At 42.7% G+C, this 19327-nt stretch overlaps 2 protein-coding genes across 6 annotated transcripts in view; one reads left to right on the plus strand and one right to left on the minus strand.

Moving 5' to 3' along the window:
- S100PBP (S100P binding protein) overlaps nt 1-5708 on the minus strand; it is a 31718-nt gene extending 26010 nt beyond the window's left edge. Inside the window, exons 1-2 of one of the 2 annotated variants that reach the window (XM_082673222.1) lie at nt 5636-5708; nt 2647-2688 (exon numbers count right to left, since the gene is read on the minus strand). The gene's annotated coding sequence lies outside the window, so the exon portion shown is untranslated. The remainder of the gene's footprint in view (nt 1-2646; nt 2689-5635) is intronic. The other variant, XM_082673223.1, reaches the window with a different exon arrangement.
- A 272-nt stretch (nt 5709-5980) lies between these two features.
- YARS1 (tyrosyl-tRNA synthetase 1) overlaps nt 5981-19327 on the plus strand; it is a 30659-nt gene continuing 17312 nt past the window's right edge. For all 4 annotated transcript variants that reach the window (XM_082676917.1, XM_082676919.1, XM_082676920.1 and 1 more), the window contains exons 1-4: nt 5981-6147; nt 9266-9412; nt 9549-9724; nt 17229-17358. In XM_082676917.1, coding sequence (XP_082533043.1) covers nt 6091-6147; nt 9266-9412; nt 9549-9724; nt 17229-17358 — 510 coding nt within the window. In that variant the 5' untranslated portion in view covers nt 5981-6090. The remainder of the gene's footprint in view (nt 6148-9265; nt 9413-9548; nt 9725-17228; nt 17359-19327) is intronic.

Genomic DNA, 19327 nt, shown 5'->3' on the forward strand with positions numbered 1-19327 from the left:
TTGTCCTGGTTCTGTCAATAACCAGCTGTGATAATTTGGGCAAGCCACTTAACCAGGGACTTGTTTCCTCATTTACAAAATAGGGAAGGGATGGAGAACAGGGATTAGGTGATGTCTAAGATTCCCCCAAGATCTAAAAGTTATTATTATGACCATACATATAAAAGCTATAATTATGACCATACATAATACATACGATATATGTATTATGACCATACATATATACATATATAATTATGACCATACATTTTCAATACATATATAAACACAAAGAACAGGTCTGGAAAAATACAATGCAAAATTGATGACTGTCATAACCTGCGGGGGAATCCTGAGAGGACAAGGGGAGACTTTAGTATTTTACTTTTTTACTTGAATATTTATATATTACTTGTATAATTAAAACCTAGTTCTTAAATAGCTAATGACGGACCTAATCTCTAATTATTTTCTAGATGGCAAAGGTGATAGAAAGCTGATATTTACATATCACATGTCAACAGCTAAGAAGCTATAAGAAACACTTAATCACCAAACTCAATAATTTGGAAAATTCTTGTAGCCTTTTAACTGTGAATTCTCCCCCACCCCACTTCCCTCCCTGAATTTTAGTTTTGGTTCATGCACTCTTTCAGGAAACATTTTCTGAGCTACTATCCTCACACAGCACTGAGCTAGATAATTTGTCTCTATAAGTTTTCTAAGAAATAAAGATACGATTTCCACCCTCAAGGAATGTATAATCTTCCTACAGAGACAACACTGAAAGTTACGTACCAATATGAGAAAATACAAAATGCTATGGACAATAAAGTACTATAGAAAGAGGGAATTCCCTGGTGGTCCAGTGGTTAGGCCTCCATACTCTCACCGCCTAAGGCCCAGTTTCAATCCCTGGTCGGGAAACTAAGATACAACAAGCCGCGGGGCGGGGCGCAGCACAGCGGGGTGGAGCGGGGTGGGGGGAAGTACTAGAGAAAGTTAGAAGGAAATGGGAAGGATTATAGAATTTTAGAATTAGAAGGGACCTATGTAATGTATAGCATGGTGACTATAGTTAACAATAGTGTATTTTTTATTTTAAAGTTGCTAAGAGAGATCTTAAAAGTTCTCATCATTAGAAAAAAAATTCCTGTGTGAGGTAATGTATGTTAACTAAACTTATTGTGGCAACCATCTTGCATTATGTACATATATCAAATCACGTTGTATAACTTAAACTAATACAATGTTATATGGCAATTATATCTCAAAAAAACTGGGGGAAAAACAAGTTAAAGAAAAAGGCTTGTCCATCTTAGAGATGAGATGGGACAAAAAGGGAAGAAATATTAAGCACCTGTTATAAACTACGCACTGTGAGACACATTTTACAACTCTAACCCCTCAATATAACTCTATAACACAGACCTTATCAAAGAAACTAAGCTGTTATAATTAAACTTAAGAGTTGCCATGGCTTTTTATCTTATTTTACCAATATTTCAGCAATTGGGAGACAGTTCTAGGCACTGAAGCAGGTGTCTCTATGAAAAGTAATTTCTCTGCCCAGTGACTGGGTTATATTATAAAGTGAAGTTATTTCTTTAGGCAGCAGTAAGAAAAAAGTTTACTTTTGGAAAAATTTTTCTTTTACTTAACGAAGTTTGTGGGTGTCAAGCACAAGTATCACAGGCACAGGGGTTAAGCAGCCACATTTCCGAGAGAAGCTCTTTCTGAGCCACCACCCCCACTCTCCAACTCTTTCCAAAAGGTCTAGTCCTGGGAGTTCCCAGGCAGTCCAGTGGTTATGATTCCGCACTTCCACTGCAGGGGGCACGGGATCCCAAATGCAGCATGGTGCCGCCAAAAAGAAAAATGAAACAAACAAACAAAAGGTCTAGTCCAAGCACTTGCTTAATCAAATGAAGAGTTCAATACATTTTCACTTTTGGGAAACTAAAGTTCAGAGGCATTTAGTATACCAAGTATACAGAGCTAATATGCTAGAACAAGGATCCAAACCCAAGTCTAATTCCAAAGACAATGTTTTTTCTTGTTTTTTTCTACCACCCTTGTGATAGACTTGCCCTGGATCAGTAAGCAAATGGCAGAGCCTTCTACATTCAGTACACTCTCTAATATACTACGAAGGATGCAGACATCAAAGAGGGCTTTTGGTCTCTTGGCAAAAATAATTTAAGCCACCTTATTTTGCACAGGCTTCCCTTGATTTCCTAAGTGGAATGGAATAACATGAGAAATAACTGTGAATGTGGCCAAACCTCATTGGAAGAAAAACATCACTACTTGCAAACTTTACTGTGCACACAAAGGACCACTATTCTTCATAACCACTGAAAGCATCAATTCCTATGCCACATGACATCCACAGGCACAGAGCTGGCTCTTCTGAGCTTCTCTCATAGAATGTTCCAATAGGTCTAGGAGCAAAAGCATGCAGAATACCATATACATATAATATTTAACTTTCACAAATCATTCTCTTCACAATTTTATTTCCTCATTTTAAAAAATACTTTTTATTATAATTTAAAACATATACAAAAACAGCGTAATAGTATAATGAATTCCCACATACGCATCACACAGCTCCAACAACTATCGACCCATAGCTAACCTTGCCCCATCCACTTCCCCCTTTACCAGATTATTTTGAAGCAAGTCCCAGGAATCACATCATTTCATCTGTAAATAACAAGAATTCCTCATCATAAAATATCCAGTTCATATTTCCCGCTATTTTATAAATGTCATATTTTTTAAGATAAAAAAAAACCAGTTTCCAAATAAAGGCCATATATTGCAATCGGCTGATAGGTCTTGTGAGTTTTTTAATCTACAGATTCCCATCTTTTTTTTCTTACAATTTATTTGTTAAACAATAACATAAATTGTGTATGGATACACATATATACATCATTAAATAGAAATAAGGAACACCAAGTTCAGGATAGTGACTACCTCTGGTGGTGGGGAGGGAAGAGGAATGGCAAGGGGGTGTGAGGAGGTTCAATTCTATCTGTAATGTTTTATTTCTTTAAAAAACATTAATAAGAAAAGACCTAAAACAATAAAGCTAGGTGGTGGGTATAACAGTATTCGTTATTGTTACATGGTATAACTATAATTTTTATATGCTTGAAATATTTAATAATAAAAACATTTTAAAATTAAGAAGTCAGTGGGGAAAGATACAATGATTATATTCTGAAGTTTCAAATGTCTTCCCTTGTAAAATAGGGACCATCACAGTACCTACCTCATAAGGCTGTTGCAAGAATTAATGAGATCATGAACATCAAAGTACTTAGCATACTACAGGCACAACGTAAAAGTTAAATTAGTAGTGGCTGGTTATTATTTTACCCCACCATCATCATCTTCCTGACCCCTGAAGAGTCAGTCAGTCTTAAGATAAGCACAGTAATGGTAGGAAAAGATTGTTAAACCGATAGGAAACTTCCCCTGGTCCCTGCTTGTTAAGAAATTATTCAGTATGCTCTAATCCCTTCTAATTTAACCCAGCATCTTGTCAACCACACTGTCACAATAAATTGGTTAAAGATGAGGCCGTATGGACATTTGAAATATCAGGCAAATTCTGCAAATTAACGGTCACTGAAGTGAGACACTGGACTAAAATTCAGAGACCTCTGTATTTCACTTGAAGTCTCTGAACCTCAATACAGATGAGAACACCATTCTGAAAAATGGGGGATAATTAGTCACTGTTAACTTCAAACACAGATTATCATGAGGATCAAATGAGGGGATGTTTATGAAAGCATTCTAAACCTAAAAGCCTTATACTAATGAAAGTTGATATTTAATAAATCTGCAAGGGAGGAAAAATAATCCCGGATAAAACTGAAGTTCTAAAGTGAAGTTCCACAAGACAGCCTTAGTACTTCCCTGTCTGCCATTCCACCATCACCTGCCTTTCTTGGCACTTGCTTTGTAGTGATCTGAAATATGAGGATCTCCTTATTTTTAAAGGAAAAATATTTTCACCATCTCCCAAGTCTATCTCTTAATTCTCTGCTCCCCATCCCTTCTGTGACCCTATTCTGTCCTTCCATGTCTCTCTCACCTGTCCACCCCCCTCTTCACACTTCAGTTTACCACCCCCTCCCTCTGTTCTCTAACCTCCTGGTTGCAACTTCAGAAACTGGCTCCCCTTCTATTTTTATCGTACCTAAGAAAACCTACTGCCTTAACGCACAAAGCCTTATTTTATTAAGGCCACGAAAACTGCAACACCAGACACAACCCCACATCCCTCTTTCAAGGCTCTAAAGCCAAGACCATTACCAAGCTGGATCTGACAGGTATGGCCAAGGGAAAGGATTATTTCCAAGAGACCGGACTTCCCCAATGACCTTTAATTTCCAACCTTTCCTACATGCAATGCATGTGAGACATACAGCACTAAAGGCACTCAGTAGGCTTTATCACTCCATAAAACGGCCATAAAGTTTAATCAAAATCAAACTGAACTGAAATTATCTGAGAATTCTGCAATGCCCTTTGCCGTAAACACTGCAGGACAGAAAAACGACCCAGGACTGGAAATCTCTGCTTGAGGTAACGTTTCGCTTAGATAAGGGTGCCAGGACATCATCCCACATGGGCATAAAGACAAAATACTTCCCAGCTGCAGCAACAGGTTTCTTTTTAAAAAGAAAATGTCTTTTAAATGATTTAGATAGGTTTGCTAAAGCTTGAAGCCTCTAACAAATCCACAGGAAACGAGGTCAGGTTGGGGCAGCAGGAACGCAACTCAATCACTTCCTCTCCGGGGCCCACCCGGCAGTGCCAACTGCCCGCCCTCCAGCCCAGGAAGGAACCGGTGCCGCCTCCAGTCCTACAGCGCTAGGAGGAAGGGGAATCGCAGTTCACCCTTCGTAGGATACGGCTTGTCCGCCCCCAGCTCTCCCTCAGAAGCGCTGCGACACGGCATCGCCCTCGGGGCTGGGCCTTCGCACTTCCCGCCTCCGGCTCCCCTCCTCCCAAAAGACCAAGAGTTCCCGCCTCCCGGGAAAGGCGGGAGAAGCGCGGGGCTTGCTGCCCACCCCTCCCCCAGCAGGAGCAAAAGCGGCCCGCCAGCAGGCCAGCGCAGTGCACCCTCACCCTGCGGATGGCTGCCCACCCCACACCTCAGCAGGACCCGGGCCTCCGCTCCCCCCTGGGGCGGCTCAGCCTCTCCACCCCCCAACCCCCCGCTCGCAAGGCGCGGCCAGAAAGACCGCGATCTTCTGCCTACCGACACCCTCCCGGCCCCGTGGGGTAGAGGGCAGAAGCACTCCCTCCATCTCCACCTCCAGCCCCCCCGCCCCCCCTGGGTAGGGAGAACGGACCTCACTCCCCCTCTCGGGTAACCAGACGGCCTCCCTTTGCCTCGGCAGGGTGAGGGGCATCTATCGCCCGCCGACGTGGAGGTGGGGGGCAGAGACACTCCCCCCCCCACCGCCATCACCTCAGAAACGACAACAAGCCCCTCTCCCGCCAGGGTGAGGGCCTCTCAACCCCTCAACGGGGCGGACGGCTTGCGCGGCCCTCTGGAGAAGCAACAGGCGACCCCATCCCCCTCCCAGCCGAGGAACGCCGACCCCCTCGTCCCTCAGCTGTTCACCTCCAGAAGCCGGGCCCAAGCCTAGGTGAACGACTGCACCTCACTCCGCCCCCTGCGCCATTTTATCGCCCCCTCCCCGACTTCCCCCACCGCGAGGCTGCCGGGCCAGCGCCAGGGGGAGGGCAAACAGGCAGTGATTGGCAGGAAACCGCCCCGCCTCTCAGAAGGTTGTGCCCCGCGCAGGCGCCGCAGCTCCGCCCTCCGCACCGCTTACCCCACCTACTGGCTCCACCCCTTTTCGTCTCATCGACCGGCTCGACTTTTCGCTGCTCCTGACTCTTTCCTGGCTGCTGGTAGGAGGACAAGGGTCCAGGCCGAGCAAGCCGAGCGACGAGTTCAGCTGATGCAACCTAACTGGACCTGCGTGACAGTTCCCGGCACGCGGCGGCGGCGGCGGCGACCGAGAAAGGGGCGCGAGTGCTGGGCTCAGGGCGGGAGACGGAGGGGACAGAGCCATGGGGGACGCTCTGAGCCCTGAAGAGAAGCTGCACCTTATCACCCGGAACCTGCAGGTTGGGCCTCGGGGTTGGAAGTGCGCCGTTGGGGACTGGGGGCCGGAGGTCCAGTGATCCTGAGCCCCGCTACGGGGTCATAAGTGTGTGAGGCCGGGGACTCCGCGCCGAGGCCGCTCTGAGAGAGATTGCAGTCCTCACTGCCCGTCGGTCAGTCCCACAGAAATCACAGTAGGCTCACCTCCAGTGTGCAGTTACTTGTGTTGAGCCAGGCTTCGAATCCAGGGCTCCCACCCCACCCACCCTATTATGTGCCAGGCGCGGTGCTAGGCGCTGGGGGATACGTCGGGCGGACCCTGCGCTCCCAGAGCATGTCTGGAGGAAATCAGACGTTTAAAATGACCCATAATCCAAACATTTAATTACAGTCGAAACAAGTACTGGAAGGTACATTACGCGGAGATCTTTCTTGAAAGGAAGTTTCGGGGGAGGGCCGGGGGCAGTGTCAGGGAAAGCTGAGGAAGTGACCTCTAAACTGCGCCCTGAAGGATGCGGATCACTTCTTCACTCCACATGTGTTCCTGCTGGTTCCAGGCACTGAAGGAGTAGAAGTTAACCAGAATACTGGGGGCTAAAAACGTGTCAGGTAGAAGGAACCCAGGTCAAGATCCAGAGGGAAGAAAGAACCCTGTGGTTCAGAGAGAAGTCTAACTTGGCTGGAGTAGAGGAAGCAAAATGCAGACCAAGCGCTAGGAAATATTTATGTTGCTCATTCCCTTGACTCAGGCCTCTACTGTCACGCTGCCTGGAAGGCCTTTCTTGGCCACGTTATTTAAATAACAAACCGCTGCCACCAGAACTGCCACATCCCTTGCTCTGCCTTTTGTTGTTTCTCCATAGAACTTACCACCATCTGACATCCTGTACATTTTACGTGTTTGTTTAGGAGGCACAGGCAGGGACCAGGTCATGAAGGCCTTGTAAGCTATGTTTAACATTGGGGTTTTAGAAAGGGCAGTGGTTACATTAGTTGGGCCACAGCTTGCTTTTCTTTTTTTATGAGATACAAGTAACATATCATAAAATCCACCCTTTTAAAGTGTGCAATTCAGTGGTTTTTTTTTTTTTTTTTTTTTTGTGGTACACGGGCCTCTCACTGTTGTGGCCTCTCCTGCTGCGGAGCACAGGCTCCGAACGTGCAGGCCCAGCGGCCACGGCCCACGGGCCCAGGCGCTCTGCGGCATGTGGGATCCTCCCGGACTGGGGCACGAACCCATGTACCCTGCATCGACAGGCGGACTCACAACCACTGCGCCACCAGGGAAGCCCAATTCAGTGGGTTTTGATGTAGCAACAAGGTTGTTCAATTATCACCATTATTTAATTCCAGAACATTTTCATCATCAAAAATAACCTGTACCCATTAGCAATCACTGCCCATTCCTCCCCAGCCCTAGGGAAACATGAATCTGCTTTCTGTCTCTAATTTGCCTGTTCTAAACATTTCGTATAAATGGAATCATAATATGTGGCCTTTTGTGTCTGGCTTATTTCACTTAGCATAATGTTTTCAAGTTTCATCCATGTTGTTGCACTTACCAGAACTCTATTCCTTATGACGGCTGAATAATATTCCATTATATGAATATACTATATTTTGTTTCTGCATTTGTCAGTTGATGGACATTTGGGTTATTTTCACTCATAATTTGATCTTAACCAGAGATTCTTGCATGCTTCCCCTTAGGCAGATCCTTTGTTTCCTAATCTCTCTCCATAAAATAAAGAGAGGTTGGGAAGAAATGGCACACAAAGCTAGTGGCATTGACTTACTCAGGTTTTAAAGGGTAAGTGATATGACCTTTCCTTGAGTAGTGGAAACTCTCCAAGTATCCAAATAGTCAGCGGCTCAGAGGATCAGCCTCCAGCTGGCTTGGAACACAAGATTTTAACAAATCCTACTAATAGGTGATTCAAACCAGCAAAACAATTTTTGTCTTTCATGGCTTCCAACAGCCCCCCACAAACCATCACCTGAAGAAACACTAAAATCTTTTATCAGCAGCATACTAGCCTATTAGGATTTTTCCAATATTGTCTTAGGGCAAAAGGAAATTATTATTAAAGTATTTAAATAGGTGAATGAGTTAATCAAATTTTGGTTTTTAAAGACCTCTCTGGCTTCCTTTTGGGACATGGATTGGAGAGAACAAGAGTAGATATGGGAGACCTGTTAAGAGGCTATTACGGTTATCTTGGTGTGATCTCTAATGATGGCCAAGACTAGGTTGGTGGTGTAGAGGTGGAAAGAAGTAGGAGGACTTAAGAGCTGTTTCAGAGTAACTTATGCAACTCAGTGAATGATAGTACCATTTATTGCACTGGGGTGAAACTAAGTGAAAAAGATGGTTGGGGAGTGAGGTAAGAAGGTGAAAACCTGAGTTTAATTTTGCACGTGTTGTGTTTGAATTAACTGGGTTGATAACAAGTACATGTATATAGGTGTGAGCAGGAGATTTGGTAGTTGCTAGCTCATAAGTAGTAATTGAAGCAACTGAAGAGGATCAGTTAGGGAGAATGTAGAGTACGAAGAGAAGAGATAGGGCCCCAAGGATTGCTATTATTTAAATGATTAGGAAGAAGAACAGCTGCAAAGAAATCTGAGTCCCAGCAGCCAGAAAAGTAGGAGGAAAACTAAGACAGTAAAATAGAGAAAACCAAAAGAGGAGATTGTTTCGGGGGGAGTGAGGACTAAAAAGTATTCACTGAATTTAGCAACACGGAGGCCATCTGTGATCTTAGCAAGAGCATTTTCAGTGGTGTGATGCTGTGTAGAATTCAGACTAGAAGGGGAGATAAGGAATGGAGAGCAGAATAAGAGACACCTTTCAAGAAATTGGCTGTGAAAGGAAGGAGCATGAGCTAAAAGTAGACGGAGGGGAAGATACGGTTAGAGACATGCTCCATTCCCCTAACATCAGTGTCTGCACTGGAGTGGTACTGGCAAGAGCACCGGCTTCATTTGGCTGTCACTCAGCACTGAGAGCCTGGCTAGACCTCCCTGCTGGCTCTGAGCCTGGACCCTCAGTGAAACATACCTTTGTTTTCCTTGTCACAGGGTAAAGGATGAGCAAGGTGGGGCACTGGCATTAAACCAGCTCTTCTGCTTCCACAACAGGAGGTTCTCGGGGAAGAGAAGGTGAAGGAGATACTGAAGGAGCGGGAACTTAAAGTTTACTGGGGGACAGCAACCACAGGCAAACCACATGTGGCTTACTTTGTGCCTATGTCTAAGATCGCGGACTTCCTGAAAGCAGGATGTGAGGTAAGAACTAATGTTATAAAGCAAGCAGTTGCCCTTGGGCAATGGCCAAAAGAGAGACTTAATAAGACTTACCTCACTTGTTTGGAGGTACTTGGACGAATTCACATTTTGATGGCCCCTTATCTCTTATGCCCAGGTAACAATTCTGTTTGCGGATCTTCACGCGTACCTGGATAACATGAAGGCCCCATGGGAACTTCTAGAACTCCGAACCAGCTATTATGAGAATGTGATCAAGGCAATGCTGGAGAGCATTGGGGTACCCTTGGAGAAGCTCAGGTTCATCAAAGGCACTGATTACCAGCTCAGCAAGTAAGTGCTCAGTCATCCACCCTCCTTGTGGCTCTGGTGCTCCTAGCTAGTTACAGGCCTGGGGAGTCAAGGATTAGAAGTTGTTGGGCTCTACCTGTTAAGAACCATTAAAAATTGTATACACTTTGTCCTTTTAATTCATCCATCAAAAATCTACTGACTAGTAAATGCCTCGGTACCATACTGTTTGCTGGAAATGTAAGTGTAACCACAACAAAGTCCTTGGCCTTGCAGACCTCACAGCATATGGGAGAGTGGTGAAAAACTCAGTCTCACTTTCTCCTTCCAGCCTCAGCAAATAATGATAAAAGAAATGTGAAAGAAAAATTTATATTTGTAACATTAACATACATATAATTTTATGTCCTAATTTTTTAATGTACAGTTTCCTAAGTAACTGCCGCCCACTCCCCCTATCCCCTGCCCGCTGCCTCATAGTTTCCACATTCTTTAATTTTTTTAACCTCTCAAATAAGCCATGTATCACTCTAATGGTCGCTTTTGCATTTAAACCCTGAGAACAACTTGTTAAGGTAAGCATTGTTCTATCCTATTTCACAGATAAGGAAATAGATTCAGATGTAACTTTCCCAAGTTCATGCAGCCAGTAAGTAGAAGGACCATCATGTGAACCCAGATCTTGCTTACAAGTTGATTTCTTTTTTTACTTCATCTAACTTAACTTTCTTTACATTCCCCACTGTTGGACATTTAGAGTTTTAAATAAAGCATATACCTCAGAGATATTGCAGGTTTGGTTCTAAACCACCTCAATAAAGTACATATCACAATAAAGGGGGTCATATGAATATTTTGATTTCCCAGTGCATATAAAAGTTATGTTTACACTATACTGTAGTCTGTTAAGTGTGCAGTAGCATTATGTCTAAAAAAAAAAATGTGTGTGCCTTAATTTAAAAATACTTTGTCATGGGCTTACCTTTTGGCATAGTGGTTCGGAATCCACCTGCCAATGCAGGGGACATGGGTTTGAGCCCTGGTCCGGGAAGATCCCACCTGCCGTGGAGCAACTAAGCCCATGCGCCACAATTACTGAGCCTGTGCTCTAGAGCCCACGAGCCACAACTACTGAACCTGCGCACGAAGAGCCTGTGCTCCGCAAAAAGAGAAGCCACTGCAATGAGAAGCCCATGCACCACAATGAAGAGTGGCCCCCGCTTGCTGCAATTAGAGAAAAGCCCGCATGCAACAAAAAAGACCTAACACAGCCAAAAATAAAATAAATTTTAAAAATAGATTAATTAAAAAATAAAAACACTTTGTTGTTAAAAAAATGCTGACCATCATCTGAGCCTTCAGCAAGTCATAATCTTTTTGCTGGTGGAGGGTCTTGCCTTGGTGTTGATGACTGCTGACTGATCAGGGTGATGGTTATTGAAGGTTGGGGTGGCCGTGGCGGTTTTTTAAAATAAGACAACAGTGGAGTTTGTCACATCAATTGACTCTTTCACAAACAATTTCTCTATAACTTGCAATACATTTTCACAGCATTCTACCCTCCGTAGAACTTCTTTGAAAATTGGAGTCAATCCTCTCAAACCCTGCCACTGCTTTATCAACTAAGTTTATGTAATCTTCTAAGTCTTTTGTTGTCATTTCAACAGTCTTCATAGTATCTTTTTAAAATTTTATTTATTTTTTTATATAGCAGGTTCTTATTAGTTATCCATTTCATACATATTAGTGTATACATGTCAATCCCAATCTCCCAATGCATCCCACCACCCCCCACCACCACCACTTTCCCCCCTTGGTGTCGATATGTTTGTTCTCTACACTTCATAGCAACTTCACCAGGAGTAGTTTCCATATCTCAAGAAGCCACTTTCTCCTCTCATCCGTAAGAAGCAACTCCTCATCCGTTTAAGTTTTATCATGAAATTGCAGCAATTCAGGCTCCACTTGTAGTTCTAGTTCTCTTGCTGTTTCCACCACATCTGCAGTTACTTCCGGCACTGAAGTTTTGAACCCCTCAATTTCACCCCTGAAGGTTGGAATCAACTTCTTCCAAATCCTGTTCATGTTGATGTTTTGACTCCTTCCCATGAATCACAAATGTTTTTAATGACATCTAGAATGGTGAATCCTTTCCAGAAGGTTTTCAATTTACTTTTCCCAGATCCATCAGAGGAATAGCTGTCTAGAATGGTGAATCCTTTCCAGAAGGTTTTCAATTTACTTTTCCCAGATCCATCAGAGGAATAACTGTCTATGACAGCTATAGCCTTACGAAATGTATTTCTAAAATAATGACACTTAAAAGTCGAAATTACTCTTTGATCCACAGGCTGCAGGATGGATGTTGTGTTAACAGGCATGAAAACAACATTAATGTCATTGTGCATCTCTGTCAGAGCTCTTGGGTGACCAGATGCATTGTCAATGAGCAGTAATGTTTTGAAAAGAAACTTTTTCTGAGTAGTAAGTCTCAATGGTGGGCTTAAAATATTCAGTAAACCATGTTATAAACAAATGTGCTGTCACCTAGGCTTTGTTGTTCCATGTATACATCACAGGCAGAGTAGATTTAGCATAATTCTTAAGGGCCCTAGGATTTTTGGAATGATGAATGAGCACTGGCTTCAAGTTAAAGTTACCAGCTATATTTGCCCCTAACAGCCTGTCCTTGAAGCTTTGAAGCCAGGCACTGACTTCTCTCTTGCTATGAAAGTACTAGGTGGCATCTTCTTCCAATATAACGTGGTTTCGTCTTCATTGAAAATCTGTTGTTTAGTGGAGCCACCTTCATTAATTATTTTACCTAGATCTTCCAGGTGACTTGCTACAGCTTCTACATCAGCACCTGCTTCTTCACCTTGCACTTTTATGTTATGGAGATGGCTTCTTTCCGTAAACCTCATGAAGTCTGAAGCTCGCAAAACTATTGATTTCACTATGGCAAAAAATTTCAGCTTGTTGAAGGCTCAGATGATGGTTAGTGTTTTTTAACATTTATTAATTAAGGTATTAGATTTTTTTAACTAAGGTATTACATTTTAAATAAGGTATTACATTTTTTTAGGCATAATGCTATTGCAAACTTAATAGACTACAGTATAGTGTAAACATAACTTGTATATGCACTGGGAAACCAAAAATCTGTGTGACTCACTTTATTACAATATTCATTTCCTTGCAGTTGTCTGAAACTGAACCCACAATATCCCCAAGGTATGCCTACAATATGAAAGATCACTGATCACAGATCACCATAACAAATATAATAATAATGAAAAAGTTTGAAATATTTAAGTTACCAAAATGCGACACAGAGACATGAAGTGAGCAAACACTGTTGGAAAAATGGCGCCGATAGACTTGCTTGATGAAAGGAGTTTGCCACAAACCTTAAATTTTTAACAAACACAGTATTTGCAAGGCACAATAAAGTGAAGTGCAGTAAAACGAGGTCTGCCTCTACTAAGAAATTCACCCAGAATACAGCCCAGAGAGATGGACAAAAAAACTGTAAGCATGGTTGAGATGTGGATAAGAACTTTTGTTTCCAACAATCTGGCAGACTAGGTACTCTGACCAACCTTCCTGCTGAAAAACATTTTTTTTAATTTATTTATTTAATTTATTTATTTTTGGCTGTGTTGGGTCTTTGTTGCTGTGCACGGGCTTTCTCTAGTTGCAGCGAGTGGGGGCTACTCTTTTGTTGCGGTTCACAAGCTTCTCATTGCGGTGGCTTCTCTTGTTGCAGAGCATGGGCTCTAGGCGCATGGGCTTCAGTAGTTGTGGCTCATGGGCTCTAGAGCGCAGGCTCAGTAGTTGTGGCGTACAGGTTTAGTTGCTCTGTGGCATGTGGGATCTTCCTGGACCAGGGCTCGAACCCACGTCCCCTGCATTGGCAGGTGGATTCTTAACCACCATGCCACCAGGGAGACCCTGAAAAGCATTTTTAAAATGCTGCATAAGGGACTTCCCTGGTGGTCCAGTAGTTAAGAATCCACGTTCCAATGCAGGAGACGAGGGTTCAATCCCTGGCTGGGGAACTAAGATCCCATATGCTGCAGGGCAACTAAGCCTGCCGGCACTTTAGAGCCTGCATGCTGCAACTACTGAGCCCGCTCCCTATGGAGCCTGCATGCACTCCACAACTAAAGAGAAGCTGGCGTGCTGCAGCTAAGACCTGATGCAGCCAAATAAATTAAAAAAAAAATGCTGGATAAAATATTTTTAAAGTATCCTAGATGCTTCAAATAAATGAATTGGCAAATTAGTCAAGAATACTCAGTGGCGGGCTTCCCTGGTGGCACAGTGGTTAAAAATCCTCCTGCCAGTTCAGGGGACACGGGTTCAAGCCCTGGTCTGGGAAGATCCCACAGGCCACGGAGTAACAAAGCCTGTGCGCCACAACTACTGAGCCTGTGCTCTAGAGCCAGTGAGCCACAACTACTGAAACCCGTGTGCCTAGAGCCCGTGCTCCACATCAAGGAAGCCACCACAACGAGAAGCCTGCTCACTGCAATGAAGAGTAGCCCCCACTCGCTGCAACTAGAGAAAGCCCGCGCACAGCAACAAAGACCAAACTCAGCCAAAAATAAATAAATTTGTTTATTTTTATTTTTTTTAAAAAAGAATACTCAGTGTCCAGAAACCAAGTGAAAGTGGAAATACAAAGAGATTTGTATTTCAGTTAATCTAAGATGCTTTCAAAAATACTGCTAATTAGAGACTTCCCTGGCAGTCTAGCAGTTAAGACTCTGCACTTCCACTACAGGGGGCACGGGTTCAATCCCTGTCAGGGAACTAAGATTCTACATGCCATGTGGCACAGCCAAAAAAATAAAATAAAAACAACAAAAAAAAGCATTGCTAATTAATCTATGACATGCCTTTATTTTAAAAAGTCACCTAGATTTCAGAGATGCTAAATGTTTAAAAAAATGTGTCTTAGAATCTGTAAAATACAAGAACACTTAAGACTACATGTACCTTGAGGGAGCTGGTTGAATTGTATGTGCTTGAATTTTGATTTTTGTGGCCTCACAGACCACAATGGGAAAAAAAAAAAAGGAAAAGATGAAACTAGAGTACTAGGCCAAAAGGTCCAATATTTGAGTAATAAGTGTTCCAGAAAAGAGAACAAAGAGTCAGAGGAAAGGAAATGAAGTACTAATTTAAGGACAATTAAAGGACATGAGTTTCCAGATTGAAAGGACCTGTTGAGTGCCTAATAAAATGAATGAAAATAAACCCACACTAAAGTACATTGTCTTGGGACTTCCCTGGTGGTCCAGTAGTTAGGACTGTGCACTTCCACTGCAGGGGACACAGGTTCAGTCCCTGGTCTGCGAACTAAGATCCCACATGAAAAATAAATCAATTAATAAATAAAGTGAATTATCTTGACATTTTAAAGCACTGGGGACAAAAAAAAAAGTATTATACAAACTTCCAAAGGGACAAAAGAAGTCACATACAAAATGTCAGGAATCATGATGGTTTTGCGTTTCTCCAAAGGAATAGTGAAAGCTAAAAGGGGTTGAAGCAAAACCTTTAAAATTCTGAAGGAGAGGAATTTCCAACCTAAAAATCTGTACCCACCCAAACTACCTTTCAAGTGTAGTGATAAAATATCTGAAAATATTTATTGAAAAAAAATTATTTTCATGTTTTTGTTGGCTATTTGTGTTTCCTTTTCTGTTAATCAAGTATCTATGCAAGTGTTTTGGCCCATTTTTTAACTTTTTTTTTAAGAGTTCCTTGTGTGTTCTATATACCAAGTCCTTTTTCATTTATATAGCATGAGTATAGAGAATTAACTACTGGAACAGAATAAAGAGTTCAGAAATAGATCCTCACAAATATGGAAGCCTGATATATGCCAGAGCTGGCATTGCAGGTCAGCAGAGCAAGAATAAACTTTTTAAGAAAAAATGGTGCAGACACAATTGGTTATCCACATAGGGAAAAAGATGATCCCTTCATTCCAAGTAGATTAAAATTTTAATTGTAAAGGCCAAACTACAAAACATATAAAAGACAATGTATAGGGCTTCCCTGGTGGCACAGTGGTTGGGGGTCCACCTGCCAATGCAGGGGACGCGGGTTCGTGCCCCAATCCGGGAGGATCCCGCATGCCGCGGGGCGGCTGGGCCCGCGGGCCGTGGCCGCTGGGCCTGTGCGTCCGGAGCCTGTGCTCCGCGGCGGAAGCGGGGGCCGCAACAGTGAGAGGCCCACGTACTGCAAAAAAACAAAAAAGACAATGTATAAAGCTGTCCTATGATTGCAGGTCAGGGAAAATTAAACCAGACACACCAAAAGCACAAATCACAGGAAAAGATAGATGAATTTACCTTCATTACAGTTAAGACCTTCAGTACATCAAAAGTAAGATAAAGTAAAAAGACAAGCCACCAACTGGGAGAAGATGTTTATAACATATATAACTGACAAAGGAGTAATGTCCAGTATTATATGTCAAAAACTGCAAAATCAGTTGTCAAAAATGAATCAATCCAGTGGGAAAAACTTAAATAGGCATTTCACAGAAGAAACCAAACAATGAGTACATTTGCTTAACCCCCTTGGTTATTATTCAAAGAAATACAGGTTAAAATTACAGTGAGAAACCATTCCTGCTTACCAAATTGGCAAAATTTAAAATAGTGAGAGTATTAAGTAATAAAATTGATTAAAAGCCGCTCTGTAAAATAGTTTGACATTATCTTGAACTGAAGTTCAAGATGCAAATTCCCTATGATCCAGAAATTCTACTCCTAAGCATATATAAAGGAACTTGCACATGTACACCAGGATACACATATGAGAATATTTATAGCACATTGTTTAGAGATACAAACATAGTATAAAACAGGAAAGAAATACAAAAGTTCAGGCTCGTGGTTGGTTACTCTGGAGAAGGAAGAAATGGGATTGTGGAGGGGTGCACAGGAGCTTTACAAGTGTAGGTCCCTTTTCTTAAACTGAGTGATGGGTATTCTATTCTTAATATTGTTCATTATTCCTTACATGTGTTTAAGTTAAAAGAAATAAAAAAAGACAAGGAAGATAGACTGAAGAAATTCTGATGTTTATTTAATAGGCATTCCAGAAGAAGAGAGTAGAGGGGAATGGCAGAGAAGCCCTATTTCAAGAGATAAGCAAAGAAAAAGATTAAATTAAAGCCATCTTCAAAAAGGAAAAATAAAAAAAATAAAGTAGTATTTATTTTTTAAAAGAATATCCTTTTTTCTGGCTGTGCCACATGGCATGCGGGATCTTAGTTCCCCAACCAGGGATCAAACCCGGGCCCCCTGCAGTGGAAGCTCGGAGTCTTAACCACTGGACCGCCATCGAAGTCCCGATAAAGTCATATTTTAAAGGAGAGGATGGACTGCTCACGTTTTAGAAATTACCAGGCAGTATGCTCTCTGAATGTCTTAAGATTGAGAGAGTAAATTAACACCACCCTTCAGGATTAAACTGAGGCCTGGGCCCTGTCTTACAGCTGTCCCCTCTTGTCTCTTCTCAGAGAGTACACGCTAGATGTGTATCGCCTCTCCTCCGTGGTCACACAGCACGATGCCAAGAAAGCAGGAGCTGAGGTGGTGAAGCAGGTGGAGCACCCTCTGCTGAGTGGCCTGCTGTACCCAGGCCTGCAGGTACCTGGGAGGGATGGAGTTGCCTGATGACCTTTTTTACTCTAACTACTACTGGTCACAAACCTCTCTCTCAGCCCCAGTCAGACCCACATACTGGCTGTTCCTTCACCTTGCCGTAGGCCTTCCTTCCTGTCTTCCTTTCTCCCACTGCCCCTCCCCCAGGCTTCCTGGACCACTCTTTTTTTTAATTTATTTATTTTCTTTAGTTATTTTTGGCTGCATTGGGTCTTCGTTGCTGCACGCGGGCTTCCTCTAGTTGCGGCGAGCAGGGGCTACTCTTCATTGCAGTGTGAGGACTTCTCATTGCAGTGGCTCCTCTTGTTGCAGAGCATGGGGTCTAGGCGTGCAGGCTTCAGTAGTCGTGGCACGCGGGCTCAGTAGTTGTGGCTCGTGGGCTCTAGAGCCACAACTTGCGGGCTTACTTTCTCTGCAGCATGTGGGATCTTCCCGGACCAGGGCTCGAACCTGTGTCCTCTGCACTGGCAGGCAGATTCTTAACCACTGTGCCACCAGGGAAGCCCCTGAACCACTCTTTGCCTTCTTCCCCTACCTGTCTGTCCTTTAAAACACTGCTAATCTCACATGTCTTCTTTACGGGTAATCATGATCCCTTAATTGAAGAACATTAATTTCAGAGTGATAAGTGAAAATAAATTTTAAGCATGATCTTATTTCCCATTAAGCAAAACAAACACATCATATTTCCTGTGTGTGCATATTTGTGTGAGCATGGAGAAAGCATGGAAAAATTCAAACCAAGCTATTGATACTGGTTATTAGCTCAGGAAGGTAGGATGAAAATGTCGATAGACTTAGCTTTTCCTTTGTATATTTCTCTAATGTTTGGTATAAGAAAATCAAGTCATACAAACTACTGTATATAAAATAAACGAGGTCCTACTGTATAGCACAGAGAACCAGATTCAATGTCTTATATTAAATTATAACGGAAAAGGATCTGTAATAGAATATATGTACATAGATATATACATATGTAGAATATATATATATTTTATATACATATATAAAAAACTGAATCACTTTGCTATACACCAGAAACTAACACACATTTAAATTAACTAAACTTTAATAAAAAATTTTCTTTAATTTAAAAAATAAATTTTTTTTTTTTGAAGTTGAAAGAAAGAGGGCTTCCCTGGTGGCGCAGTGGTTGAGAGTCCGCCTGCCGATGCAGGGGACACGGGTTCGTGCCCCGGTCCGGGAAGATCCCACATGCCGTGGAGCAGCTGGGCCCGTGAGCCATGGCCGCTGAGCCTGCGCATCCAGAGCCTGTGCTCCGCAATGGGAGAGGCCACAGCAGTGAGAGGCCCGCATACCGCAAAAAAAAAAAAAAAAAAAAGTTGAAAGAAAGAAAAGAAAATCAAGTCTTCCCTTGGCCAGGCACTCTAGATCTACAGTGTCCACTATGGTAGCCTCTTGTCATAGTCATATGTGGCTATTGAAGTAATTAAAATTAAAATTTTTAGTTCTCCAATCACACTGGCTGTTATTTCAGTTTGCAGTTTGCTTGTGTGGCTAGAGGCTAACCTGTTGGACAGCACAGATATGGAACGTATTCATCCTCACAAAAAGTTCTGTTGGACAATGCTGTTCTCACATTCTAACTGCTTGCTCACCTTCTCTTCCTCTCCCCCTGAATCCAGTCAGACACTAAATGTTATCAATTCTATTTCTTTTTTTTTTTTTTTCTCAACCACTGCGCCATCAGGGAAGCCCTATCAATTCTATTTCTTAAAAATCTCTTAAATTCATTCTTGCTCTAGGTCCTCACCGACTTGGTTCATTGTTATTTCTCACCTGGCCTCTCACAGCAGCCTTCTGGCCGTTTTCTTTATCTCTAGTCCTCAGGCCACCACTCCACACTCTGCCGCCTTACTGGTGTGATTTTTCTGCAGTGTGTGAATCATGTTTCTTCCCTCCTTAAAATCATTCACTGGCCAGGATGTTG

This window comes from Grampus griseus, assembly GCF_964374135.1.
Source record: "Grampus griseus genome assembly, chromosome: 1".
Classification (NCBI taxonomy): Eukaryota; Metazoa; Chordata; class Mammalia; order Artiodactyla; family Delphinidae; genus Grampus; species Grampus griseus.